Source organism: Eriocheir sinensis, chromosome 59, assembly GCF_024679095.1.
Source record: "Eriocheir sinensis breed Jianghai 21 chromosome 59, ASM2467909v1, whole genome shotgun sequence".
In the NCBI taxonomy this organism is placed as follows: domain Eukaryota; kingdom Metazoa; phylum Arthropoda; class Malacostraca; order Decapoda; family Varunidae; genus Eriocheir; species Eriocheir sinensis.
In genome coordinates this window covers 7,390,174-7,417,952 of record NC_066567.1, presented here as the reverse complement: position 1 = coordinate 7,417,952, position 27,779 = coordinate 7,390,174, and the positions used below count along the sequence as shown (strand labels likewise).

Genomic DNA, 27,779 nt, shown 5'->3' with positions numbered 1-27,779 from the left:
TATACATATATATATATATATATATATATATATATATATATATATATATATATATATATATCTATATATATACACACACACACACACACACACACACGGAAAGATAATAAAAGGTAAATAAATATAAGAGAAAGGCCTCGGCCTCCCCCACTTCAGCCTCTACCACCACCACCACATCCTCCTTACCTAGCAAGGCCATTATATAAATCCACATTGTCCGGCTCCTCCTCAAACACCTGGATCACCTTCCCGATGCCCTTGGTGGAGCCCTGCCGGAAGAGTAGCCTCGACCCGTTCTGCACAAGCTCAGGTTGACGGAGGAAGCGGAAGATGACGGAACCGCGGTCGTTGGTGTGGAGGCCGCGGGAGCCCAGGATGCCCTCCACTACCGCTGTCTGCCGCACGTTGCCGATGTGCACCGTCGCCTGGAACCCTCGGCAGATGCTGGTGGAGTGGTGCAGAACCTGTGTCCTCGCCTGGGGGGAAGCACGGAACTGTGAGGTGTGGGCCGCGAATTTCCAAGAAGCAGCACCATGGGTTTAATGGAGCATTATAGAGCAAGAACAACATTAACTGAAGTGTCACAGACTGTTTATTTATTGTAGACTTTACCGCTGGTGCATTTAGAAAGGTAAACAAGACTGCACTTCACATAGCAAAAAGTAAATAAAGAAATAAAGTAAAATACAATGAAAAACTAAATGAAAATATATATAAAAAAGGAAAGATTGAAAGACTGAACGAAATACAAGAAATAAGGAAACGAGAAAACAAACTAAATAAGCAAATATATAGAAGGGGGACAAAGTGAGATATAAGAAATAGCAAAACAAGAAGAAAACTGGATAAACAAACAGAAAAACAATGGCTGTAAACATCAAAACCAACACAAAAGAAACAACAAAACCAACTAAACAAACAAACAAACAAACATACTAAACACTAAAACAAACAAAAGCAAAACAAGAAAACTGGAAAAAAAAGAAAAAAAAAAGAGGCTGTAAACATCAAAACCAACAAACAAACATATGAAAAAAAAAAAAAAAAAACATTCTGAACACTAAAGCAAACAAAAGAAAAACAAGAAAACAAACTGAAACAAAACAAGAAAACTGGATAAACAAGCAAAAAAAAGAACATCCGTAAACCAACTAAACAAACAAGCAAACATGGAAAAAAACATTCTAAGCACCTTTTTTTTTTTTTAATATCAGAGGACACGGCTCAAGGGCAATAAAAAGAGTACAAAAAAAAAGCCCACTACTCGCCACTCCTAAACTAAAACAAACACCAGTATTACCAGCACAAAAAAACAACCCCCACCTGGAAATAGAAACAAGCCCTCGGTCGCGCCTCCACACTCATCAGCTTCATGCCCTTGCGGAGGTAGAGCTGCGGCCCCTTGAGGGAGAGTGATGCCGACTGTCCCGCACACACCACCCGGCACGGCACCTTGTTGCGGTGAAGCGAGCCGACCGTCACGGGCACAAAGCTGCAGTTATCCATGGGGCCTGTGGGGGAGGGACGGGTTTTAGCTCACGATGTTAAGTTTCAAATGGAGTGACGGACAGTGATGGAATATATTGTGAAGAAAAAAGACCATAACAATGAAGGAAGGAATAGGAAAAGAGTGTAACAGTGAAAGAATAAACTGTGAAAAGAGCATAACAGTGAAGGAATAAAAAAAAGAGCAAAATGAATAATAATGAAAGAATAAAATGTGAAAATATAAGAGCGTAACTGTGAAGGAAAAACAAAAGAGCATAGCAGTTACAGAATAAAGTATAAAGAGAGAGTAACAGGGTGGTGCAGAATGGAGAGGTGTCTTGAAACTCCTCTTTGCCATTGAAATCGAGGATAATGCTAAATGAATAAGGATTGACAGTGAGACTGGAGTGTATGAACAAGGAATAACAAAGGTTCGAATTCTATATGCGGGCTTTTTTTCATTATTGTCTCCTTTTATTTTGCCCTTGAACTGTTTCCTTTACCGTAAAAATAAAAAAATAATAAAAATAAAATATAGCCTGCAGAAGAGTGGCTCCGAAACTGATTGAAGTAGAATTGAAAGGTGAGACTGGAATGTATAAGTACCATGAATATAAGGGTTTGAGATCCATGTTGTTTGCGTGGCTCCGAAATTGACTGAAGTAGGATCGAAGGTGAGACTGGAATGTATATGTACCATGAATATAAGGGTTTGAGATCCATGTACTTTGCGTGGCTCTGAAACTGACTGAAGTAGGATCGAAGGTGAGACTGGAATGTACCATGAATAAAAGGGTTTGAGATCCATGTACTTTGCGTGGCTCCGAAACTGACTGAAGTAGGATCGAAGGTGAGACTGGAATGTACCATGAATATAAGGGTTTGAGATCCATGTGGTTTGCGGGAGGGGGTCTGAATCCTACCGAGTAATAACGTGGTTCCCTGTGTGATAACGCCCTTTGTGAGCAGCCCTCCGACGATGATGCTGTGGTCAACGTGGAACACCTCGTCTATTTGGAACTCTGCCGGCTCCTGTGAGGGGGAAAAGAAGAGTGAATGAATGGATTCTGATCTGCTATCCTCAATAATTATATACCGATTGTCACAAGTAAACACCTCGTCAATTTAGAACTCTACTGACTCTATGTATATTCACACACACGTACACACACATACACTATGAAGACACTGTATGAAGTTGATGAAAGGAAGGTACTTAAATAATGTCAAGAAATTCAGTTGTTTGTATAGAGTGGTTGATGAGAGGAATGGATTAAGTGAAGATAGTGTTATGGCAAAGAGTAAAAAGCATCAAACAGTTTAAGGAAAGACTGGACAATTATAGATATGGAGACAGAACCAGACAAGTGTAGCTCAGGGCCTGTATACACAACTAGGTACAGGCAACATTATCAGATTATCGTACGCATAACATTGTATTTTCCGGTTTCTGACCCATAACAATTGCCAAGAAACACCAATGATTAACCATATTAACGAAAACTATAAATTAAAACAGTTTTTGGGGTGGAGGAGATTGTTTTTGGGTCGGAAATCGGCAAACATAAGAGGCTGAGTACGACAATCTGACACCACTGGGTAGGTAAACAAACACACAAACACACACACAAACACACACACATGCACCCCATCCCCTCATCCCACACACACACCTGCTCCAGCTTCTCCCTCTCCTTGTTGCTCATCCTCGGGGGCAGCACAAAGAGGAACTTCTTGAGCAGCGTGAGGCCGTCCCCGGTGACGCTGGAGGCACAGAAGATGGGCACCACATTACCCTCCAAGTGGTTGCTGCCGGCGGTGATGGCGTCGTCCTCGTTCTGCACGATGAGAGGCACCTGCGGAAAGAAGGAAATCCAGCGTCATCACAGTGGGTATTTTGTGTGTGATGAACAGACTGCAGAGGTAAAAAGTGAAGAGATTTATGTAATGTCACAGTATGAGTTTTGTGTGTGGTGTAAGGACTACATAGGGAAAGAGAAAAAGAAATATGATGTCACAGCATGGATTTAGTGTGTGGTGTACAGACGGCAGAGGTAAAAAGTGAAGAAAAAGATTTATATGACGTCACTGTATGAGTTTTGTGTGTGGTGTAAAGACTGCATAGAAAAAAAAAGGAAAAACAGATATGATATCACAGTATGAATTTGGTGTGTGGTGTAGAGACTGCACACATAAAAAGAAAAGAAAAAGGTTCATGTGATGTCAACCAGCGCTTAAGACACTTCCAAACACAAGCACACAAGCACTGCACATCTGATTGTAACCCTTTTAAGACACTGACTAAGTACAGAAAGGACACTCGAGGTAAGGAGAGGTAGTGTATGATATCTAGACACCTCAAGACACCTCCAAACACAAGCACACAAGCACCACACACCCGCTTGTATCCCGGCTGTGTTAGCGTCTGTTTGAGGTCGGCGATGGTGCGCTGGATCTGCTGGGGTGAAGCGATGTCCGTCTTGGTGACCACAATGACGATGGGGACGTCGAGGGCCCGTGCCAGACTCAGGTGCTCCTCTGTCATGGGCGCCACACCGGAGAAGGCACTGAAGGAGGCACCGCAGAAGAGAACGTTAGATGTTGGTAAAAAGTACTCGACAGACTGTATGAATACTGACATCTCCATTTTTTATTACAATTAACTCTTGTTTCCGAATGAGCTTTGCTAGGCCTAGACAGAAAACACATATTATCTACTTAACTGTCTATTAAAATTATTCTACATGATATTATCCAAGTAACTTCTTCATTATTCTTCTTACCTATTCAATTAACGTCCTTATTTTTCCTTTATTGTACATATCATCAATTGAACCGTCTGTTATATTTATTTTGATTCTCAAGTAGGTAATTTAATGCTTTACTTTGGCTAGAGGAAATGGGTTAACCAGATGATGACAATGATGCTGCTATTACACGATATATTCTACTTAACCCGGTAGCAGCGAGGGGCCAAATTTGTGGCTTTACCGTGTAGCAGCGACGGGCCAAATTTGTGCCATGATTTAAACCCCCCAAAATAGATGATACATAAACTGATCACAAATGCTTTAATATATATTATGAAATGGTTTGTGTGAGTGATGATTTTTTCTCATTTTTCTCGCTTAGAGGGACCATTAACCCCTTGACTGCGGATTTCCTACAAGAAGACATCACCAAGCTACAGGAACGGAACAAAAAGTGGCTGATACTATTCAATGAAGAAAAATGTAAAATCCTGCACCTTGGGAGGGGATATCCAGCACACCAATACCACATGGGAAACACTCCACTATCCACCACAGAGGCAGAGAAAGACCTGAGAATACATGTTACCAGGCTACCAGTGAAAGCCAAATCCATGCCAATCGCAGCGGATGGGTTAAGAAACATGATCCCCGCTGCTACTGTGTTAACTATCATTTTTTATTGGAATTCTGCCCGAGGAAATTTCAACAACCCACTCTGGCTACAGGGACATGGCATAACCTGTTGATGGTGATGATGCTACACTAAACTCACTAAGAGGGCCGTTGCTGTGATGAAGATGCTTTAAAGTCACGGAGGGGGACTCCTTACCTCACCACCAGCACGGCGTAGTGTGGCGAGTACCCCGAGAGGCCAAACACCGTGGTCTTGAGGTACTTCTGGTCCCCGGCGAGATCGATGAAGTTGATGATCTTGATGGACTGGCTGCAGATGTCCTCGTCATCGTAATCTCGGCTCCTGGTGCATGTTTGGTCGATGACGTTACCCTGGGGATGTAGGAAGCAATGCGTGATGTCAACCATTGCTTTAAAGAACTGATTGAGTGGAGGAAAGGAGTAGGAGTAGAGGAAAGAGGCAATGTGTGATATCAACCAGTACTTCAATATACTAACTGAGTAGAGGAAAGGAAAATAAGTAGGGAAGATAAGAGGTAGTGTGTGATAACCAGTACTCTTGTAACACTGACTGAGAAGAAGAAACAGTAGTGAGTAGATGAAAGAAGAGGCAATGTGTAATATCAACCAGTACTTCAAGATACTAACTGAGTAGAGGAAAGGAGAATAAGTAGAGAAAAGAGGAGGTAATGTGTGATAACCAGCACTCTTATATCACTGACTGAGAAGAAACAGGACTGAGCAAAGGAAAGAAAAGAGATTGATTGAAGAAAACCACACAGAAACTACGTAATCGGGGCAGTGTCTAGCAGGCGTTTTTGTGGCTGTATTTGTTTTCTTGTCCTTGAGTTGCCCCCCTTAGAGTTAAAAAAAAAAAAAATAGTATAGCGGAAAATAAGTCACGCCCAATAAGAGACCCGTCAAATCGCTCCCACCTGTGAATCAAAGCCCATGAGTTGGAGGGAGATCGAAGACGTCTTCCCGGAGCAGACCTCGTGGCGGTGGCGGAACACGTTGAGTCGCGCACAGCCCCGGCCGTTGTCCAGCTCCCCGCGTGTCAGCACCCCGAGCAGCGTAGACTTGCCCACGTCGGAGTTGCCGAGGACCGCCACACGGAGCTCTATGCTGTACTGGTCGTCAGGTACCTGGAACGGCGGAAAGGGAAGTGTTTGGTTTGTCATTGCTTTTATTTATTTATTTATTTTTTTAATTGAGCACTATCACTTTTATTTTCTGAGGGCAGTAGTTTTGTGTTTTCCAGTTTTTGTTTTCTCTTGACTATTTCTTCTGATGGGAAAAAAAGAAAAAAAAACAATCTTTACACTCATAACATTACATAAGGAAAAGGAAAAAATTGTCCAGAAAATTTTGCAGGTCTTTCTTTTCCCATTTTTGTGTGCTCTTGCTGATTTCCTCTAATGTAAAAAAGAAAAAAGAAAAAGAAATATTCAATCACGGCAAAAAGGAAAATTCACAGGTGTTTTTTACCCATTTCGTTTACCCTTGACTATTTCCTCTAATGTAAAAACAAAAACAAAAAAATACATTCAAACAAAGAAAAAAATGAACACAAAAACTATCTTCATGTCTTCAAACCTCCGAGTAACGTCAACAAACCTCACCTTTCTGACTAGAACTTCCGCGGCCTTGCGAATTTGCCCATCGTGACCCTGAATGACCTTTTCCCGGATGACTGTGAGGGAGGCACCGAGCTGACAGGCCATGCGTCGGAGGGTGCTCATGGACGCCTCAAGCTCCTCCTCCGTCAAGCCCAGCAGGAACCCAGAGTCCTCCACACCAATCTCGTAAATAGCCTCGCCGAGACCTTCCCGTAACCTCCATTGCATCTGTGAGGGACGGAGGGAGTGAGGGAGTGAGTGTGTGAGAGTAAGGGAGTGAGTGAGTGTGAGAGTATGAGACCGAGGGAGTGTGTAAGAGAGTAAAGAAGTGTGTAAGCCTAGGGAAGGAAAGAGTGTGTGAAAGAGGGAGTGTGTGTGTGAGTATGAGACTGAGGGAGTTAGTAAGAGAGTAAAGAAGTGTGTAAGGGAAGAAAAGAGTGTGTGACAGAGGGAGGGAATGTATGTGAAAGAGGGAGGAAGTGTGAGTGAGTGAGAGGGAAAGTATATGATGTAGTGAGAGATGTGTGATGTGTGATGTAGTTAAGGAATATGTGATGTAGTGTGTGTGTGATGTTATACTTCCTCGCCATCCTTTCTTGTGTATGATCAATAGCCTAACAACGAAAATAAATCTAATCTCGTAAATACCTTCTTTAAACCATCATATACAGCCTCCAGTAACTCTGAGGAAGTGAGGGAGTGAGAGAGTGTGTGAGGGAGTGATAGAGTGAGTGTGTGATTGTATACTTTCTCTCTCATTCCTTCCACTCCATGTCCGGTCTTACAAATGATTAAAAGCTAAACAAAGGAAAAGAAACCCAACAAAACCTCAGCCAACCCAATACCTGCGAGACCAAGCGCTTGAACCTCTCGTGATTGGGGTTGACCAGCTTCAGTTTGTACTCAATGTTCCCCTCCTGTGGCTCCGAGGGCAGCTGGTCGGGCAGGACGGCCACGCTAGGCCCTCGACGAATGCCCCCCACTGTGCCACGCCGCTCCTCATGCTTCCGCCACGTGTTTTCCCGGACCACATTGCCGTTTAGTTCATCCATGTGCTCCGGGGTCTCATCCTCCAGTGTTGGGTCAAACAAGCTGAGAAAGGCATCCATCTTGTCCTGTGGGTGAGAAGTGTGATGGGATTGGTGAGGGAGAGAGGATGATTAAATTTGTGTTAGTTAATGAAAAATGTAAGGAAAAAAAAACGAATAAAAAAAAAAAAAAAAAATATAAAAAAAAAAAAAAAAAATAAAAAAAAAAAAATAAAAATAAAAAAAAAAAAAAAAAAAAAAAAAAAAAAAAAAAAAAAAAAAAAAAAAAAAAAAAAAAAAAAAAAAAAAAAAAAAAAAAAAAAAAAAAAAAAAAAAAAAAAAAAAAAAAAAAAAAATAAAAAAAAAAAAAAAAAAAAAAAAAAAAAAAAAAAAAAAAAAAAAAAAAAAAATAAAATGAAATGCAAAAACAAAAATGAAAATAAAATGAAATGCAAAAACAAAAATGAAAATAAAATGAAATGCAAAAACAAAAAATGAAAATAAAATGAAATGCAAAAACAAAAATGAAAATAAAATGAAATGCAAAAAACAAAAATGAAAATAAAATGAAATGCAAAAACAAAAATGAAAATAAAATGCAAAAAACAAAAATGAAAATAAAATGAAACGCAAAAAACAAAAATGAAAATAAAATGAAATGCAAAAAGAAAAATGAAAATAAAATGAAATGCAAAAACAAAAATGAAAATAAAATGAAATGCAAAAAATGAAAATAAAATGAAATGCAAAAAATGAAAATAAAATGAAATGCAAAAAACAAAATTGAAAATAAAATGAAATGCAAAAACAAAAATGAAAATAAAATGAAATGCAAAAAATGAAAATAAAATGCATCCCACCCACAGTAAAGTAAGGTGCTCTCACTGAAAGGAAGGGAAGTGAATGTATTGCTCCAGTTACCGAAGAGGATCATGGGGAGGTGGGGAGGGCGACCTTGCCTCAAGATCACCTCCACCACAACCACTCCCACCAACCCCACCACCATCATTTCCACCACCCCTGCCGCCACCACCACCACCACCATCACTTCCACCACCCCCGCCACCTCCACCACCACCACCATTGCCTCCACCACTACCACCACCACCACCCTCCCCACCACTTTCACTCTCTCCCTCACCACTGCACACTTCACTGCCCTCCTCCTCCTCTTCCTCCCCCCCTGGCCTTCCCCCTCACCACCTTCACCCACTTTTTATGACTTGGGTTCCTCTTCAAGATAATCATTTACTATACTGTTTGGATGCATTTGGCACTATTAAACAATATAAGCTAATAGTTCTTTGTAGGAGATAATAAGAAACCATGAATAACCAAGGGAAAAATAACAATAAGGTCAATCAATAATGAAAAACTATGTAAGAGTAGCAATAAGATGTGTGAAGTATATAATTTTTGTGGTGCATCTGTAAAGTATATCTCTACTCTGCAATTATGGAAGTGAATACCCTCCTCACATCTGTACTCATACAAGAAATAGCCTTCCCTCAATCCTGCCCATATACACTCTTCACAAACTCATCCTTATTCATTCTCATCGCATATCCAAACCCCCTCAGAGTACCCCTGGTGTTTTCCATAAGCATAATTACTGAGGTATCCAAATGAAATGACAATGATATCCATGACAAAGCTACGGTAAGTGACTGAAATCTATCCATGGCTACCCGCCACACCACACAATGGAACAATGGAGGTGACCAGCCAGATAAGTGAGCTGGAGAACACACAGAACAGGCACACCTGCTTGCTAGAGGCAGACAGTTGATAGGATGTCAATAACACAAATCAATATCCTTCATTAATACACTTTCACAACATTAACTGTATTTACATATTCAAATACTGTACTTAATGCACTCTTTTGAAAATACCAAACTACTGAACTTATTTCTTTGCAAGCCAAGTTTAGGAAGCCAACTTTACTATGAATGTTTCCCAACCTTTTTCAGCACATTCCCTGTCTGGTGTTTTCTGCACGACTGTGTTTATCTTCAAATACTGACCATCATAATCATCACACAGATAAAGGTTGCTAAAGATACCCTCAAGAGCACTGCAACAGTAATCACATGACTGGCGGTGATATCAGCAACTCATGGCCTCGTAGTTTTCAATATAATCTTTCCTGACATTTAACTGACTAATCAAATCTCGAATTAACCTAACTCCAGGGGATGATAGGATAAGGAACCCCTGATAGGAAGCAGACTGGGGGGGTGGGGCTGAGATTAGAGGACAACCGACAAAAATATATAAGCCAACTCCACTAAAACATTGCATCCACGCCAGGCCCGAAAATTCTAGGACTAAGGGGCGTAGTGTCAGTGTAGTCACAGCTCCTCCTTACCCATGTTTGAGACCCATAGTAACCTTCAGACCCCCCAGAGGTGAATAATAAGGTGATAATAAAGCCCTACAGGTGCACCAACCACTGTCACGAGCCTGGGCCAAGACACAATTCATATAAGTACTGTCACCTCAGTTCGCCAATTTGAAAAGCCTCTTGTGATAGTAACAGAGGTTTCATGGACTGTTTTGTGATGCTAGTGAGTTTTATTCGACTTCTGCACCCTGAACTGGAAAATGACCCATGAAAACCAGGTTAATTACTTCTGTGCCTTGTTATATAGCAATGTGAGCCCAATACGTTAAAGAATATGGACCTTACACTTGTCACTTGTTAATTCTTCTCAGTGGCCTTGTAAAATAGTAATTGGTGCTCGATACGTATAGGAAAATGAACCTTAAACCTGTCACCTGTCAAATCCTCTCGGTGGCCTTGTAAAACAGTAATAGGAACCCGATACGTTTAGGAAAATAGACCTTATACCTGTTACCTGTCAATTCTTCTCTGTGGCCTTGTAAAATTGTAATAGGCGCCCGATACGTATAGGGAAATGAACCTCAAACCTGTATTACTCCTGTCTGGCTTTACACACACCCCACGCTTCTCCCACCACGTCATGCCATGCTATAGTATCCGCCAGTGTATGTAGACTCACCGTGCTGTCAACATATAGGGAGGAATCAACATGAAGAGCAGTCAAAAGGGGGCAGGTCCTGGTCACGTCCCTCCGTGTTTACAAACGATCCACAACAGCTGGCGGAAGACCTGCCCCTCGCTGCCAACTATTTCTCCTCTTACTATTTAAAACGACTCTCCTCATGTATATACCGCCTCGCATTTGATTCTTTGTGTGTTGAAATATATGTCTATGGGTTTGTTGGGGTGCGGTGTGGTGTCATTGTGGTTTATTTTAGTGGTGAGTGTGTGGTGCTGGTGAGACGTGGCACCGCTGCGTTACGTCACCGATTGCGCGCATCCAATCAAGTTATTTTTCATCTTTTTGTACCCGATAAAAAGTGAATTCGTGTTACTGGGTTGCGCGAGCTGTCGAGCCTGACCAGAGGAATGCCTGAGGCCGTAACAGACTGGCTATTCTTATTTACAACTGGTATTCTAGGCCTAGGTGAGCTATCTATGGGGTGACAGGTGTACCGTAGATAAGATTCCACTGTCACTACGGCACACACACACACACACACACACACACACACATACACAAACACCTGGGAATACCTTAGACTGAAAATATTTTGGCCTAGTGTGTGTGTGTGTGTGTGAGAGAGAGAGAGAGAGAGAGAGAGAGAGAGAGAGAGAGAGAGAGAGAGAGAGAGAATGCTGCAACACTTATTTAGTTCACGCACGAATGGTCAGCTGACGAAATATTTAGTACGTGCGGGAAAGAAAAAAAAGAATTACATAACTAAACTCATCCATATAAACCATCACCATCATCATCATCATCATCATCATCATCATCATCCATATTTTTAATCCACTGTATCACAAGGGCCTTTCCAAATGTCTCCCACCTCGCGCAGTACTCCATATCCTGCTCCAGCGCCAAGGTTCTAATTTCATCTTTCCGCTTGACTTTTCCTGCAATTCGTGTTGGGTGCTACTCGGTTATATGCTTTGGTTGTCTATTTATCAAGTTCTAGGCACGATATGACCAACCCGAGTCCATTTTTACTTTCTTATTTTCTTAATCGCCACTAGAAAATATATATTCCGCATGATATATGACCCCTCCGAGTCCATTTTTACCTTCTTACTTTAATTAACGCCATCAGAAAGTACATATTCCACTCTATATGACCTGCCCAAGTTCATTTTTACCTTACTTTATTTATCGCCATCAGAATAAGTACATATGACCAACCCGAGCCCATTTTTACTCTCTTATTTTCTTAATCGCCACTAGAAAATATATATTCCGCGTGATATGACCCCTCTAAGTCCAATTTTACCTTTTTACTTTAATTAACGCCATCAGAAAGTACATATTCCACTCTATATGACCTGCCCAAGTTCATTTTTACCTTACTTTATTTATCGCCATCAGAATAAGTACATATGACCAACCCGAGTCCATTTTTACTTTCTTACTTTCTTAATTAATCGCCATCAGAAAGTATATATTCCACACGATATATATGACCTGCTCAAGTCCATTTTCACCTCTTTACTTTATTTATCGCCATCTGAAAGTATATATTCCATTCTATATATGACCTGCCCAAGTCCATTTCTACTTTCTTGCTTTAATTATTTATCGCCATCAGAAAGTACATATTCCACTCTATATATGACCTGCCCAAGTCCGTCTACTTTCTTGCTTTAATTATTTATCGCCATCAGAAAGTACATATTCCACACGATATGACCTTCCCAAGTCTATTTTTACTTTCTTATTTTCTTATCGCCATCTGAAAGTATATCCACTCCGACCTGCCCAAGTCCATTGCTAGTTCTTATCGTCATTAGTAATATTTTTCAATCTTTCTTGTTCACTAAAGTCCGGGATATTCTATAATGACGTTTATATATGCAAGCTATATGTGTAGAAAGAAAATACGTGTGTAGAAGATTATTGAATGGACTTGGCCCCCTTCTACACTTAAAAACCATTTCATAATATATATCAAGCATGTGTGATCAGTTTATGCATCTTCTATTTTGGGAGGTTTATATCATAATTGTCATTCTATACATGTTTTATAGGTAAGATAAGACGGGTAGCTTACACTTTATCATTTTAAACGTTGTAGAGGTTAGGTTTATTAAGTGAGCGTGATACCCTTTTATTCTTGTTTTTATACATATTTAATAAGTAAGATATATCAATTAGGGGGCTTACACTATACGTTATTCTAAAAGTATATAGCCTAGAGATTTGAGAAGTGGAGTTGGCGCCATTTAATTCTTGTTTATATAATACTGATTAATTTATTGATAGTTTATTGTTGCAAGTGATTAAACAACAAAGGAGATTTAATAAGTGAGATAAATTAGATAGCTTATACTTATTTTTGACGCAAGTAAGGATTTAGTAAGAGGAATCTTGACTGTATACTTCTTGGTGGTGTTTCTTTTTTTTTTCTATTACAAGTGTTACGGCGCCGAACCGGAACACAATAGAGAAGTGTCGAGTCATTGCGTTGGTGTCATTTTTTCTTTGTTTCAATTCACTTACGTAACAAAGACAGATGATTCGGCTGACGCGGTTTCAATTTCCGCGGTTTTGAAATATCACGATACAAAAAGGCCAATATATAGTTCTTACATGATTCCTTACACCCGATTTTAATTTCCGCGGTTTTGAAATATCACGATACAAAAAGGCCAATATATAGTTCTTACATGATTCCTTACACCCGATTTTAATTTCCGCCGTTTTGAAATATCACGATACAAAAAGGCCAATATATAGTTCTTACCTAATTCCTTACACCCGATTTTAATTTCCGCCGTTTTGAAATATCACGATACAAAAAGGCCAATATATAGTTCTTACATGATTCCTTACACCCGATTTTAATTTCCGCGGTTTTAAAATATCACGATACAAAAAGGGCAATATATAGTTCTTACCTGATTCCTTACACCCGATTTTAATTTCCGCCGTTTTGAAATATCCCGATGTAAAAACGCCAATATATAGTTCTTACCTGATTCCTTACACCCGATTTTAATTTCCACCGTTTTGAAATATCCCGATGTAAAAACGCCAATATATAGTTCTTACCTGATTCCTTACACCCGATTTTAATTTCCGCCGTTTTGAAATATCCCGATGTAAAAACGCCAATATATTTTTCTTACTTGATTCCTTACGCTGACATTACCACGAACCGAAGCCATGGAACTTATCATTTGCTCTCATCAGTCTAGGAAGTTATTTATCACTGTCTTTGTTGGTTTCATGCTCTCTTCCTTCGGGGCGTATTCCTAGACATTTTGGCGCCCAAGCTTCCATATTTCACAGGACTTTTATAAGATTGTTGGGCGTTTCCAGGGGTAGTTTTGTGGCCCTGGTGGTGGTCTGACCCTTCTGTACCATGAACCTAAGCAAACACTGATTAGAACCCGATTGATCTCCATTTTGATACTGTTTTTTCTGTTTCTATCTTATTCTGACGGTTAAATACTCACTTTTCCTTCATCGTTCTCTTTCCATCGGGCACTTATTTTATATTGTTACTGGGGAAACCATGTATAAATTGGGCGAGATAAGTGTTCAGCTGTAATTTTGAGACCATGCTTTTTGTTTCATGTCTTCTGGCGGTTAATATATACTCACTTTACCTTCACCATTCCCCTACTGTCAGCCACTCTTTTTTTTTTTTATTCTTACTGGGAAAACCATGTGTAAGTTGCACTAAAAAGTGTTCAGTTATAATTTTGATATCATTTTTGTTTTCTATCTTCTGTATATACTCACTTTTCCTTCGCAGTCCCCTTTCCGTCGATTCGCCTTCTTGTTCTTCTTCTCCTTCCTGCTCCTCCTCGGTTCCTCAGGCCCGAAGAGGCTGGCCAGGGAGGCGTCTTGTCCCTCCTGCTCCGTCATGGTGCTTGCGAGGGCGGTGGCGGTGTGAGCCCTGAAACGAAACGAGAAGACAACGTGACTGACTGTGTGTTTGTTTGTTTGGTGGTTGGTTACTTTGAGATTGCGCGTGTGTGTGGGTGTGTGTGAGTGGGATTGGTTACACACACACACACACACACACACACACACAAAGAAATCGGTCCGTACCCATAGATAAGTCCAGAGAGAGAGAGAGAGAGAGAGGGTACTGGCTGGCATGTGATCAGAGCCAGGTGTAGAACTTGAGTTGAAGGACCCAACTACGTGTGCGTTTTTCCTCTTCTCTCCTTTCATCGCCTTGCCTGCCTCTCCCCCTCTTCTCCCTTCTCGCCTCCTCCTCCTCCTCTTCCTCCTAATACTTGCTTATCACCAGACCTGTTTCGTAGCCACACACCGTAGCCACAACATCAGGCCACACATTGTCACCAGCGTTCCCAAATGTGTGATATAGGATTCCAAAGCACGATACAAAAATCAGCTTCAGGAACGCCAAAAAATATCCATTATCGACGGGCTTTAGTGAGAAATGAGTGAATTTATTTTTTTTAAGTACAAATAATGAGGTTTTTTTCAGTGAAGATTATAGGCTGTTTCTCCCTTCTCCTTTGTCGTTTACTTGCAACAATAAACTATCATTCTATCAATTAATCAATATACTTCCTTTAAATGACACTAGCTCGGCGTTACACTTGAATTGGCTTACGTAGTTTTATTTTTATGGACCTGACCACTTCAAAATAATAGCTATATACAGGGGAAAAAAGGGAATATAAATAACTATCTCTTCCGTTTGAACACCCCAAAGGACACAGCAAACTTGGAACACTAGAAAACAAAAAGTATATCTAACCAACAATTATTTACACAGAGATTAGCGTGGGAAGGATAATCCAATAGTTCCCTTATCTATCTCGTATGTGTGCGTGTAACCCGAGGAAATCATAACAGAACTTCAAGCTTTGGCAGAAGTTACAAAGGGAACTTCACCCTATACCGTTCACTCAAGTCAAGTTAGGAGTCTCATGATATGCTTGGACCCGTTTTCGCACACACATTCGGGTCTTACAACAAACATTCCCGAAGGCTAAAAAAGGAGATCAGTTGGGTTCTCATGAGTGATCTTCTCTTTCACGGTTAAGAAGCTTCGTCAAACTACCACTAGGCTCATAAAACACACTGAAACACCCATAACCTACGAAAGCCTTATCAAATGTGGATGAGTAAACTCCGAGATGTTTGGGATATGCGAGAAGACATGCAACGTGACTGGCTGTGTGTTTATTTGTTTGGTGGTTGGTTACTTTGAGATTGCGGCTTTGGTTAGGAATTTACCTTATGCAGTGATTGAAGAAGAGGAGAGAAAGGAGGGCGGAGCAGGGAGAGGCGGCAACGCTCACCACAACTGACCAGAGGCTCTTCGGAATGGTGGGAGAAGGACGTAGAGTTAATGAAGATTTTGCGGTGTTCTTGGGTCACCACTGCCTGTTGTGACGCCCCAGGGAGGGATAGGCAGGGCAACAGGTCTCCCTCGCAGCGCTGACCACGGCTAACCACAAGGATCTTAGCGAGCGAAGGATGTGGAGTTGAGGAGTTCGACGTCGTGATCTGGCCTTGGTTCTGGGGTCACCACCGCCTGAAGTGACGCCCCAGGGAGGGATAGGCAGGGTAACAGGTCTCCCTCGCAGCGCTGACCACGGCTAACCACAAGGATCTTAGCGAGCGAAGGATGTGGAGTTGAGGAGTTCGACGTCGTGATCTGGCCTTGGTTCTGGGGTCACCACCGCCTGAAGTGACGCCCCAAGGAGGGATAGGTAAGGCAACTCTCCCTCGCAGCGCTGACCACGGCGAACCACAAGGCACTTCGGAGTGGCGAGCGAAGGAGGTGGAGTTAAGAAGTTCGAAGTCGTTCTGGCCTTGGTTCTGGGGTCACCACCGCCTGAAGTGACGCCCCAAGGAAGGATGGGCAGCGCAACAGGTCTCCCTCGGGCCCACAACAACACCAACGCGCGTAAATAGACCTTGAGTTGGGGAGCCAAAGATCGACTTGCTCCGCCCCCCACTGCTTGGCACCGTCCTCGCCCCAATCCTCCTCCGCCTTCCCCGCCTCCTCCTTTCTCCTCCTCCTCACTTCCTCCCGCACGTGACCCTTTCGCTTTGTCCCTCGTCAGGTGGACCTCTTGACACCTCTGGCACACACACACACACACACACACACATTTACATACCTCCCAATTTAACGTTTTCGTTCATCCGTTGTTGCTTACTCACACATATGAGTCACTTCCGGAGTAGATAAAATTCCTGTCCGTATATCCTTTAATGTCTCTACTTATATTAATTACTATAGTGGGGTTAAGTTTTCAGCACCCCCCCCCCCCCTCCCCCCGTTGCCAATGTCACTCGCCTCCTGCCTACGACTTGAACACTTTCGCGAGGGGAGTAGGCTATCAAGACCTTCCCAAATGATTCTGATTCTCTGTTTTGCGATTCTTTTACCGTTTACTAATTTTTCAGGGGCGCCGCTAGTGGGTCTTTTTCTCTTTTCCTCTATTTCTTTTTATTCTTTGTCCTTGAGATGTCTCCATATGATTCTGATTCTCTGTTTTGCGATTCTTTTACCGTATACTAATTTTTCAGGGGCATCGCTGGTGGGTCTTTTTTCTCTTTTTCTCTGTTTCTTTTTATTCTTTGCCCTTGAGATGCCTCCTTATGATTCTGATTCTCTGTTTTGCGATTCTTTCACCGTTTACTAATTTTTCAGGGGCATCGCTGGTGGGTCTTTTTCTCTTTTTCTCTGTTTCTTTTTATTCTTTGCCCTTGAGATGTCTCCTTATGATTCTGATTCTCTGTTTTGCGATTCTTTCACCGTATACTAATTTTTCAGGGGCAGCGCTGGTGGGTCTTTTTCTCTTTTCCTCTATTTCTTTTTATTCTTTGCCCTCGAGATGTCTCCTTATGATTCTGATTCTCTGTTTTGCGATTCTTTCACCGTATACTAATTTTTCAGGGGCGCCGCTAGTGGGTCTTTTTTCTCTTTTTCTCTGTTTCTTTTTATCCTTTGCCCTTGAGATGTCTCCTTTCCCGTCAAAATGAATAAACAGATAAATTTCGCGTGCGTGTGTGTTGCTACGATACCGAAATAGTAGTTAAATTTTAGGATACCGGGAACGTGACCCTCCTCGATCATTAACCTTTTCCTGAAGACTAAGGGTTTTTGGTTATCATTGCATCATATCCTGTGGCAGTTCAAGGTCCGGTGTTTGTCAAAGGCGGGGAGTTTTATCTTAGCCTGTTAGTAGTATAGTAGGCTAGTATATAGTAGGCTATTGGCTAGGCTTCGTTTTTATATATATGGCGGTATAACTTTCCCTAATTCTGAATGGAAATCGAGTCACCACACATCAGCACCTCTTGGAAACGTATCAGAGATTAATTAAAGTATAGAAAATAAAGAAAAAGGGAAAAAAAAAATGTTACCGTACCATTAGTAGAGCCAGTATCGTCATCGTTATTAATATTCATTGTACACATTATTTCAACCTTACACACACACACACACACACACACACACACCTTACTCACGCACAAGAAGGAAAACGTACTGGATAATAAAGCCGTTAGTCACACACACACACACACACACACACACACACACACACACACACACACACACACACACACACACACACACACCTTACTCACGCACAAGAAGGAAAACATACTGGATAATAAAGCCGTTAGTCACACACACACACACACACACACACACACACACCTGCAATCGTTGGCCCACATCCAATAATTAGACCCACACACCTGTCCCCTCTTGCCACTTGGAGCACGTCACACTGAATAAATAAATAAATGAATAAATAAAAAAGGTAAAAAAAAGTCACATTATATCACCCCAACTTGCCTCGATCGGGGTCACTATGGATGTTACCTTACTTACTTACTTGTCCTTCCTTTCTTTCTTACTTATTTACTTGCTTACCCTAATTGTACCTTAACTTACTTACCTTAATGTATCTTACCTCACTTACCTGTAATCAGGGAGGAAGGGAGACAGGTATTAACTTGATTTGTACCTTACTTAACTTATCCTTACTTAACTTACCCTGACTACCCTACCTTACCTTACCTACCTACCTTAACTTACCTGCAGTGGCGTTCCTGAGGGAAAGTGAGGGGGCCCCAAAATGCGAAATTTAACCATTGCTGCTATGGCAGGAGGACAAGCTAAATTCAGTGGCCCCAAAATGGTCAAGGGCCCCATTTATATTTGGACCCGAAAGACAAATTTGGGTCTCACTAAAGGGCCCCAATTTTCAATTTTGTAAACAAAAATGTAACAAAAATGTTCAATTATTCAGTGTGCACCTAGTTTTGAGAAATAAAATGTCTGAAATTTGCATTTACAAGTGCCTTTAAAATGATTCTACAATTGCTCATATTCTAAAAACAGCACCCCACTAAACCCCGCAGCTGCTTTGGCTCATTGTGCTCGCCTCTCACCCCATAAGAGGGGCCCCAAATGGGAATGAGCCCCCCGGGCCCCAAAATGTCTAGGAACGCCCCTGCTTACCTGTACTGACCTTACTTACCTTAATCAGGGCGAAGGAAGACAGGTGTGAATTTAACTTATGCCTTACCTTTCTATATCCTACCTGTCCTTACTTAACCTATACTTACCTTACTTACCTTTAATCAGGGAGAGTGAATTAAGACAGGTAAAAATGAATTTGTGCTTACTTACCTGTCTTTCCTTACTTTCATAATTACTTAACTTACTGCTACTAACCTAACAACTCTACCTTACCTTACCTTATTGTCTATTGTACCTTACTTAAGACAGGTATGAAATTGATTTGTGGCTTGCTTACCTGTCTTTCCTTACTTTCATAATTACTTAACTTACTGCTACTAACCTAACAACTCCACCTTACCTTACCTTATTGTCTATTGTACCTTACTTAAGACAGGTATGAAATTGATTTGTGGCTTGCTTACCTGTCTTTCCTTCCTTCCTTTCTTACTTACTTAACTTACTACTACTACTAACCAAACAGCTCTACCTTACCTTACTTTACTGTATAATTACGTTACTTACCTTTAATTAGTTAAGATCGAGACAGGTGTACGTGAGCTAAGTCGTCACATCCTTATATTCAAACGTCCTATGTAGTGTTATCAGTAATGTCACCGTGTTTGCTGCATCACGAGGACCACTAGTGCTTTCTGTCATGCTAATCGGACGCTGAAAGGACATTGGAAGGAGGCGACTTGGGTTTATATAAAGGAGCGCTCCATGCCACCGTTACCAAATCAGCTTTATATGTAACCCCTCATTTGTCCGCCTTTCCTCAGTGTTATTCGTTTTCCATGCCGAATCTAAAGACATATGAGTGAAAATAAAGCTAAAGAGGGTGTTGGGGTGTTGGAAAAGGTACTGGTTATCTTAGTTTACGAGAAATGAACGCCAGATTTTTTTAAGGTTTTCGCTCCCCGGTGTCTGGCAACTGTGTGTGAATGACTTCTTGCGTTCGCTTTACGTCATCGATTGACTGACCGCGATCACATACCAACATCACCTTCATGTAGATTTAACCATCTGTAGATTGCTCTTATAATCATTCTATAGCCACTAGGTACGTTTGTTACTGATTTGGACAAAATATTCTGGTCCGTGGGTGAGTATAACATGATGTAATAATTTCTTTCTAAGCATTTTTCTGGACAATGAACTATCTACCTGTCTATCTGTCTATTTACCTATCTACCTATACGACCCATGGTGCTAAAATTCAATAAGTAACGTGGTATTCTTCCAGTAGACAAGAGTACGAGGGTAATGGCTATATCTTGACCCAGCTTGGCGCAATGTTGCATCAGAAAATAGCTAGGTTGACGGTGGGCCGCTCGGATATTGCTTCACTAAAGTACAATGCGTGACTCATTCTCTGCACGAGGAAATATTCATGATAACGTTTGTGAGATTATGCAACAACAACAATAACAGCAGCAACAATAACTACTTACTACTATTACTACTACTACGTATACTCACTCACGGACCAGAATATTTTGTCCTAATCAGTAACAAACGTACCTAGTGTCTATAGAATCATTGTAAGAGCAACCTACACATGGCTAAATCTACATACTACTACTACTACTACTACTTATACGTACTACTACTACTACTACTACTACTACTACTACGTATAGCTACTACTAAGAGTGCACTAACTATCTTAATATACAACTACTACTACTAATAATAATAATGCTAATACGAATACAAATAATTATACTACTAATACAAATAATAATGAAACTAATATAAATAATGATAATATTAATACTAATAATAAACAATCTATCTCTTATGGTATATTCTATTGGTATAGTAGCTGCGTTTCCATTGACTGTTTTTACAAGACGGACATACACTATCTATCTCTGTTATCGTATTTCCTCATGCACTATCGCTTATCGTAGTGTCGAGGGCCAGATTACGTTTTTTTAAGATAGTTGTCGCACCTTTGATAACGTTTGAGCACGCACGTATTAGATTGTGTCCATGAATAACACAACAAAGAAGGAAAGAGGAAAAGTTAGTCACGTGAGGGACGCTAAATTTTGAACTGTTTATACATGTTGCTATTAATCATAACTCCTGCAAGCAATTTATTTACTCATCCATTTGTGGTCACTTACTTATCAGAAAGAAAAGACACAAATAAAAACGAAAAAAAGTAAAGGTCAGGGAAGAATTAAAGGAAAGGAAAGGAAAGGAAAGATCGACACGCCAGCCTTGACTCTATCATCTACTTATTCACATTTTATCCTGTATGAGATTAAGAAGAATGAGGAAGTGTGATTGTGATCGAGCTAGTGTGCAAGTTGCCTCCCTTACCATAAAAAAAGTATACGTATCAACAAAGAAATACTTCACGTTGAATCACACTCTGTCCTGCCTGGGGGTTGGGATGGCATGTTCCTCCCTTCTCCCTTGTTGTTTACCTGCAACAATAAACTATCAATCAATCTATACAGAGTCTTATTAGTCAGGAAGCATATATGATTTCCGCGAGAACATATATAGTTACACCAATAAATATTTCAATTCAATTCAGTTAGGTTAGATTAAGTTCGGGGTATCTTCAAACAATAATGGTAGGTGGACTTACAGCATAAATCAACAAAAAAGCTCACTTTGTCACGTAATTAATCTCGTAACTATATGAGTTAACTGCGTACACCAATATAGTGACTATTTTGGTTATAGTTAAGGAAAGTCAAAGGTCTTTCCACACACATGACAAACAGTAATAGTAATCATTAACATTAAATTGGAAATGTGTGCAGTAGCCTATTTTTGTTTTTCTATAATTTTGTATGAAACATTGTTATTATAATGTCTTGTCCGGGGGATGGGATGGCATGACCTCTCATCTCCCTTGTTGTATTTCTCTTTACAACAATAAACTTCAATCAATCAACATTAAACAACAGAGAAAGTAAACAATAAACTATCAATCAGAAATCAAACTTAAAATTGAGAGCCGATAAATAGCCGAAGTATCAACACGGACTTCACTACCAAGACCAAGACCAAAAATCCGTGTTAACTGTCAACAATCAAAACAAACCCAATAAATCGCTTACCACTTGCCGTTACAAGATGATATCAACGCCAACAGTCAATCCACACCAGTTACTCACCTGTCCATACTAATTACCTGTTAATACGCGCTCTATACACCTGTTTGAGCTATCTATATCGCCTCCCTACCGGTCCCGCCCCCCCGCCCCCCGCTACCCCATAGGTCCGGGCAGCCATGGGGTCGGTGCGGGCCGCCCATGAGGCCTTCGTCACGGGGCACAGCGGCACGGACAGCCCCATGGACGTGATTCTGGCTGTGTCCTCGGCCTTCCCCGCCTCCGTGCTGTCTGTGGCGGTGGTTCAGGGCAGAGTGGGATGGTCAGTCTCTCTCTCTCTCTCTCTCTCTCTCTCTCTCTCTCTCTGCTTTCTGAGGTGACGGGTGTGACTTCTTATTTTTTTTATTTTTCTTCTTTCTCCCTCTTTTCCTCACCGTCCCTCTTCTCTTTTCCACTTCTTCCTCCCTCTTCATTTACTTGCCTCTACTTTCCCTTCTTATGTTCTTCTTCCGATGGTTTTGATTTAGTATTTTTTGTATGTTTGACTGTATTCCGAATATCATATCAATGTTTAATACTTTATTTTATATCGTAGTTAAATATATGTAGACAATCATATAGACATTTTATAGAACATACAAATTTGTTGTCAGTGAACTATTTGTCTATCTATCTATCTTTTGCTACATTGAGTGACTATTATTTATATTAACCATGTAGTTTGCCACACAGTTGTTAGTCTTACAGTCATATTATCGGCTCAGAGTATATAGTTGTTCCATGTCTTCTTATATTCAGTTGTTAGGTTTGGTTGAATTAAAATGAGAGATGTCCCACAGGCAATGGTTCGCCCTCGACTGCCTCATCCTGGTCACACCCGTCGCTCTGGGGTTCACCATCTTAGCCGACCACACCCCACTCATGTTCCTGGTTTTCACAACACTAGCGGCCCTGGCTGTGGGGGTCACCAGGCCCTCCGGAGCTGCTCAAGAAAGGCGCCACACAGATGACGAGAAGGTGAGTTGACATTGCTTGCTTACTTGTCACCCACCACAAGCTCAAGGGCCAGTGTAATGGAGATGAGCACTAAGGCCATGAGTAGCTTTAGCCTATGCCATCAACTTTACCTTACCTATAGTTACTACCACCCAACTTCATGCCCCTTTTGATTGATTGACTGACTTAACCCGGTAGCTGCGGGGATCATATTTCTTAAGGTCCCTCTAAGCGAGAATAATGAGAAAAAATCATCACTCACGTAAACCATTTCATAATATCTATCAATGCATTTGTGATCGGTTTATGCATCATCTATTTTGGGGGGTTTATATCATGGCAAAAATTTGCCCCTTCGCTGCTACACGGTAAAGCCACAAATTTGGCCCGTCACTGGTGCCAGGTTAAGTTAGGCAGTATAATCTTTCTCCTTTTTTTATTGCAGCAATATAACCTAATCAATGGAGAGCTTTTTGTCTTTATATTGACATCACTTTGGACAAACTAAATGCATACCCTGTCTTGTTTATATGGCTTATTTATACTTTTGCCAATAAACTAACTAACAAACTAATCCATAGAAATTTTCATTCAACGTGATTCCTGCCTCGTTGGTGCCGCCCGCAGAAGGAAGGGTCAGGGCGTCGTGTGGGGTGTGTGACCAGCTTCCGGGCGTTACTCAACCTGGCCACCACCATCGCCATCCTTGCTGTCGATTTCCACTGCTTTCCAAGGCGGTGGGTGCGACTCTGAATCTTCTTTTCTTTGTTGCTGTATTTAATTACATTTTATCACTACAGATTAGGTAGAGGTGAGATGAGAAGGGTGGTGAATGAGGTGAAATGCAGGTGTATAGGGAGAGGAGAGGGAGGAGGAGGGAAAGATGAGGGATAAGTGAGGAGGAAGATGAGGTAGAGGAGGAGGAGAGGATGAGGAAGAGGAGAGGAAGATGAGGAGGAGAAGGAATATGAAGGGAAAATTAAGTGAAGGAGAAAATGAGTGGAAAGAGTTAGGAGGAGGAGAGGAAGATAGAGGCAAGGAATGAGAAGGAGCAGGAGGTGATGACAAAGAAAAAGGAGGAAGAAGAGGAGGTGAAGACAGAGGATAAGAATGAGGAGGAGGAGGAGGATGAGCCACACCACCCCACACCTCTCATCACACTCTTGCCCACAGGTTCGCCAAGACGGAGGTACAAGGCTACAGCATAATGGATGTGGGTGCTGCAGGTTTTGTCGTGGCTAATGGACTGGTGGAGGGCAGGCGACAGGTGGCCCTCAGGTATGTGTCCCTCCAATTAAAGGTATACCCCATTTTGTTTTTATTTCTATTTGTATATATATTTGTATTTTATTTTCATTTGTATTTGTACTTTTTCTTGATAAACTAACAAACTAAGCCCCAAAATCTTATAAAACAGGTGGCCCTCAGGTATGTGTCCCTCCAATTAATTAAAGGTATTCCCTATTTTGTTCATATTTCTATTTGTATTATTGTATTTTCATTTGTATTTGTATTTTTTTCTTGATAAACTAACTAACTAAGCCAAAAAATCTTATAAAACTCCTCTTTCTCTTCATCCACTTCCTCTCTCTTCTGCTTCTCCTCCTCCTCCTGTGCCTCTTCCTCTATGGTGCCCCTTTCCTTCAGTCTATCATCCATATCTCCCCTTTTTCTCCTTTCTCCTCCCTGTCTCTTTCTATCTGTCTGTCTCTCCTTCATCTTCTTCCTCATTATCCTCACTTTTTTTCCTTTTTACATTTTCCTAATCCTTTCTTTTTTCTTTATTTCATCTTCCTCATCCCCACTTTTTTCTTTTTTGTCATCTTCTTTCTCATTATCCTCATCTTTTTTCATGTGCCTCATCCTCAATTTCTTCTCTCTTTTGTCATTTTCTTTCCTTTATCCTCAATTTATTAACCTCATTTTTCTCCATCCCTCATTATCCACATTTCTTCTCATCTTCTTCCTTTAACGTCACTTTCTTTCCATCTTCATCATCCTCATTTTTTTCTTATTTGTCATCTTCGTTAACCCTCACATTATTCTCTATTATTTTCTTATCTTCGTGCCCTTCACTCTTTCACTGCCTCCTCCTTTTCATCAGGGTGGTGGCGCGAGATGTGGCAGTGCTGATGTGCCTGGGGGTGGTGCGGCTGGCCATGGTCTGGGCCTCGGACTACCAGCACCACGTCACAGAGTATGGGGTCCACGGGAACTTCTTCTTCACCCTCGCGGCCATCAAGGTAAGGCTGAGGCGTTTAAGGTGACGTCTTGTATGTATTTTTGTTGGTGAGTTTGTTTTCGTTTTTCCGTTCCTGTTTCTTTTCTCTCTTTTTTTTCTTTTTCCTTTTTTTTTCGTATTTTATTTTTCCTGTTTTTCTATTCCGTTTCTTCCTTTTTCTTTATTTCTTTTCTTTTTGTTTTGTTTGTTTTTTCCTTTTTTTGTTGGTTTTTGTATTGTTTTTCCTTTTTCTTCTTTTTTTCTTTTCTTATTTCTTGGAGTGGATTTGTTTAGCTGTCTCACCTCTACTTTTTTTTCTGTTTCGGAGGAAGATGGAATGAGAGTTAGTACAAGAAGGAAGAAGAAAGGAAGGAAATGGTATCAAGAAAGGGAGAGGAAAGTAAAAATGAGAGATTGCAAGAGAGAGAAGGATGGGAGATTGGAAGAGAGAGGAAAAAAAGGTCAAGAAATGGAGTAATAACAATAATAATAATAATAATAATAATAATAATAATAATAATAATAATAATACAAACTCCACTCCTTTCCAGCTAACTTGTTCCTGGTGGGCGTGGCGCGTCGGCAGACTCAGCGCTATGATACTGCTTCTGGTGCTGACATACGCCCACCACCTCCTGCTGACCGTGGGGGGCGTGGGTGCCTGGACGCTGGGGCCGGCACCACGCGACACCCTCGTCAGTGCCAACAGGGAGTGGCTGGTGTCGCTCCCTTCCTATGTGGCTCTGTACCTCTTTGGTGCCGCGCTGGGTGCCTTGGTGTGTGACAGGTGAGGTGGAGGGAGTGGGAAGGAAGGGAGGAAGAAAGGAAGGTAGGAAGGATCAAAGACAGGAAGGAAGGAAGGAAGGAAGGAAGAAAGAAAGGAAGAAAGGAAGATAGGAAGGATCAAAGATAGGAAAGAAGAAAGACAAGAAGAAAGAAAGAAAGGAAGGTAGGAAGTAATTAAGGAAGAAAGTAAGGAAGGAAGGAAGGAGTCAGGGTAGTAAAGGAAAGAAGGATGAGAGTTAAGAGATGGAGAAACAAGGATTGGAGATAGGAAGAAGAGAAGGAAGGATGCAGAAGGGGAGGCAGTGAGGAAGGAGAGTAGGAGAGAAGCAAGGAAGAAAGAGAAGAAGAAAAGCAAAAGGAGGGACAAATAAAGAAAGAGAAGGAGGAATGAATTAAAGAAGAGAGAAAGGGAAGAAAGAAATCAAAGAAAAAGAAGAAAGAAAAAAAAGTACAAAGATAGAAGGAAGAAAGGGAGATAGGAAGCAAAGAAAATATTAAAGGAAAAGTCACAGTTAAGAAATACATAGATACAAAAAATTTCTATATTAAAAAATGCATATCAGTCCACATTATTTATTTTTCTATCATATATTTTAGTGACAGGAGCAAGAGGGCCAGGGTGCCGCTGTTCCTCTGGTGTGTGGTGGCGGTGAGTGCCGTGAGCCTGGCACTCCTGCACACCTATGTCGACCCTCCCTCACGCAGACTTGGCAACGCTGCTTTCGTGGCATTCTCCGTGAGTTTGGCGGGGAAGGGCACACACACACACACACACACACACACACACACACACACACAGACTCTCATACTCACACGCCAAATAAAAATAGATAATGTAGATAAGTAAAAGATAAGGACTAGATAGATAAAAAGACTCAGATGTACACACTCACTCACTCACTCATACATACAACCCAAATAGAAATAGATAAATAGATAAATAAAACTCTCTCTCTTCTTCAGGGAATAGAGATAGATAAAACACACTCACTTTCACTCACTCTCACTCTTCTTCAGGTAATAGACAGGTAGATAGATAAAGAGAGTAGATAGAATTATTCACACTTTCTCACTCTCTCTCTCTTTCAGGTTCTCTACGCCACCATCACCCTCGCCATCACACCCAAAGACCTGGGGAAACACACTCACTTTCTCACTCTCACTCTCTTTCAGGTTCTCTACGCCACCATCACCCTCGCCATCTTCTCCCTCTGTGACCTCTGGCTCCCTAAGTGGCTGCCCGGGACCCCATCAACGCCCACCCTCTTCACTGCCATCAACCGCCGTCCACTGCTCTCCTTCCTCCTCTCAAACCTCACCACCGGCCTCATCAACAAGAGCATCAACACCCTGGACGTCCAACACCCCTGGGACTTCTGTGTGGTGTTGACGCATACCTTTGGGGTGCTGGCGGTGGTGTATTTCTTGTATAAGGGTGATGGTGAAGGGAGACGGTGATTTTGTTTTGTTTTCTTTTACACTGTGGGTCCTTTTTTTTTCCTTATTTTTTAGGGGAAGGTAATTTTTCTTTTTCTTTTTCATTGGGGGTAATTTTTCTTTTTCAGGGAAGGGTTAAAATTTTGAAACAGGGGAGGGTGATTTTTTTCCTTTTTTATTTTTTATTTTTTGGGGGA

The 27,779-nt window shown here is 41.2% G+C and overlaps 2 protein-coding genes and 1 long non-coding RNA gene across 7 annotated transcripts; 1 reads left to right on the top strand and 2 right to left on the bottom strand.

Moving 5' to 3' along the window:
* Positions 1-60: 60 nt before the first annotated feature.
* LOC126985488 (GTP-binding protein 2-like) lies at positions 61-19,755 on the bottom strand. 3 transcript variants are annotated; one of them, XM_050840456.1, is made up of 11 exons: positions 19,588-19,755; positions 14,334-14,490; positions 7,339-7,608; positions 6,497-6,721; positions 5,810-6,019; positions 5,071-5,246; positions 3,887-4,055; positions 3,162-3,344; positions 2,412-2,520; positions 1,324-1,511; positions 62-476 (listed from the first exon to the last, which is right to left on the bottom strand). In XM_050840456.1, the coding sequence occupies exons 2-11, from the start codon at positions 14,457-14,459 to the stop codon at positions 183-185; spliced, it is 1,950 nt and encodes a 649-aa protein (XP_050696413.1). In that variant the 5' UTR covers positions 14,460-14,490; positions 19,588-19,755; the 3' UTR covers positions 62-182. The 3 variants fall into 3 exon arrangements, with proteins under 3 accessions (XP_050696415.1, XP_050696413.1, XP_050696414.1); XM_050840457.1 differs by lacking the exon at positions 19,588-19,755 and adding an exon at positions 15,810-15,957; XM_050840458.1 differs by lacking the exons at positions 14,334-14,490; positions 19,588-19,755 and adding an exon at positions 10,548-10,687 and having other exon boundaries at positions 61-476.
* LOC126985489 (uncharacterized) lies at positions 12,978-14,324 on the bottom strand. The gene is made up of 2 exons (XR_007738748.1): positions 13,407-14,324; positions 12,978-13,329 (listed from the first exon to the last, which is right to left on the bottom strand). It is a non-coding gene; the product is annotated as an uncharacterized LOC126985489 (long non-coding RNA).
* A 2,318-nt stretch (positions 19,756-22,073) lies between the features above and the next one.
* LOC126985487 (uncharacterized) lies at positions 22,074-27,760 on the top strand. 3 transcript variants are annotated; one of them, XM_050840454.1, is made up of 8 exons: positions 22,074-22,464; positions 22,982-23,159; positions 23,769-23,875; positions 24,312-24,416; positions 25,243-25,381; positions 25,911-26,146; positions 26,743-26,881; positions 27,235-27,760. In XM_050840454.1, exons 1-8 carry the CDS (start codon positions 22,322-22,324, stop codon positions 27,601-27,603), a joined length of 1,416 nt encoding a protein of 471 aa, XP_050696411.1. In that variant the 5' UTR covers positions 22,074-22,321; the 3' UTR covers positions 27,604-27,760. The 3 variants fall into 3 exon arrangements, with proteins under 3 accessions (XP_050696411.1, XP_050696409.1, XP_050696412.1); XM_050840452.1 differs by having other exon boundaries at positions 22,075-22,464; positions 23,766-23,875; XM_050840455.1 differs by having other exon boundaries at positions 22,077-22,464; positions 23,766-23,875; positions 27,319-27,759.
* Positions 27,761-27,779: the final 19 nt, after the last annotated feature.

Coding starts and splice junctions, on each gene's coding strand:
- LOC126985487 (XM_050840452.1), top strand. CDS start 22,322: ATGGGGTCGGTGCGGGCCGCCCATGAGGCCTTCGTCACGGGGCACAGC. Junction 24,417..25,242: donor AGGCGACAGGTGGCCCTCAG/GTATGTGTCCCT, acceptor CCTTTTCATCAG/GGTGGTGGCGCGAGATGTGG. Junction 26,147..26,742: donor GGTGCCTTGGTGTGTGACAG/GTGAGGTGGAGG, acceptor CATATATTTTAG/TGACAGGAGCAAGAGGGCCA.
- LOC126985488 (XM_050840456.1), bottom strand. CDS start 14,459: ATGACGGAGCAGGAGGGACAAGACGCCTCCCTGGCCAGCCTCTTCGGG. Junction 3,345..3,886: donor CACAGCCGGGATACAAGCGG/GTGTGTGGTGCT, acceptor TTCTTTCCGCAG/GTGCCTCTCATCGTGCAGAA. Junction 1,512..2,411: donor GGGAACCACGTTATTACTCG/GTAGGATTCAGA, acceptor CCTCCCCCACAG/GCCCCATGGATAACTGCAGC.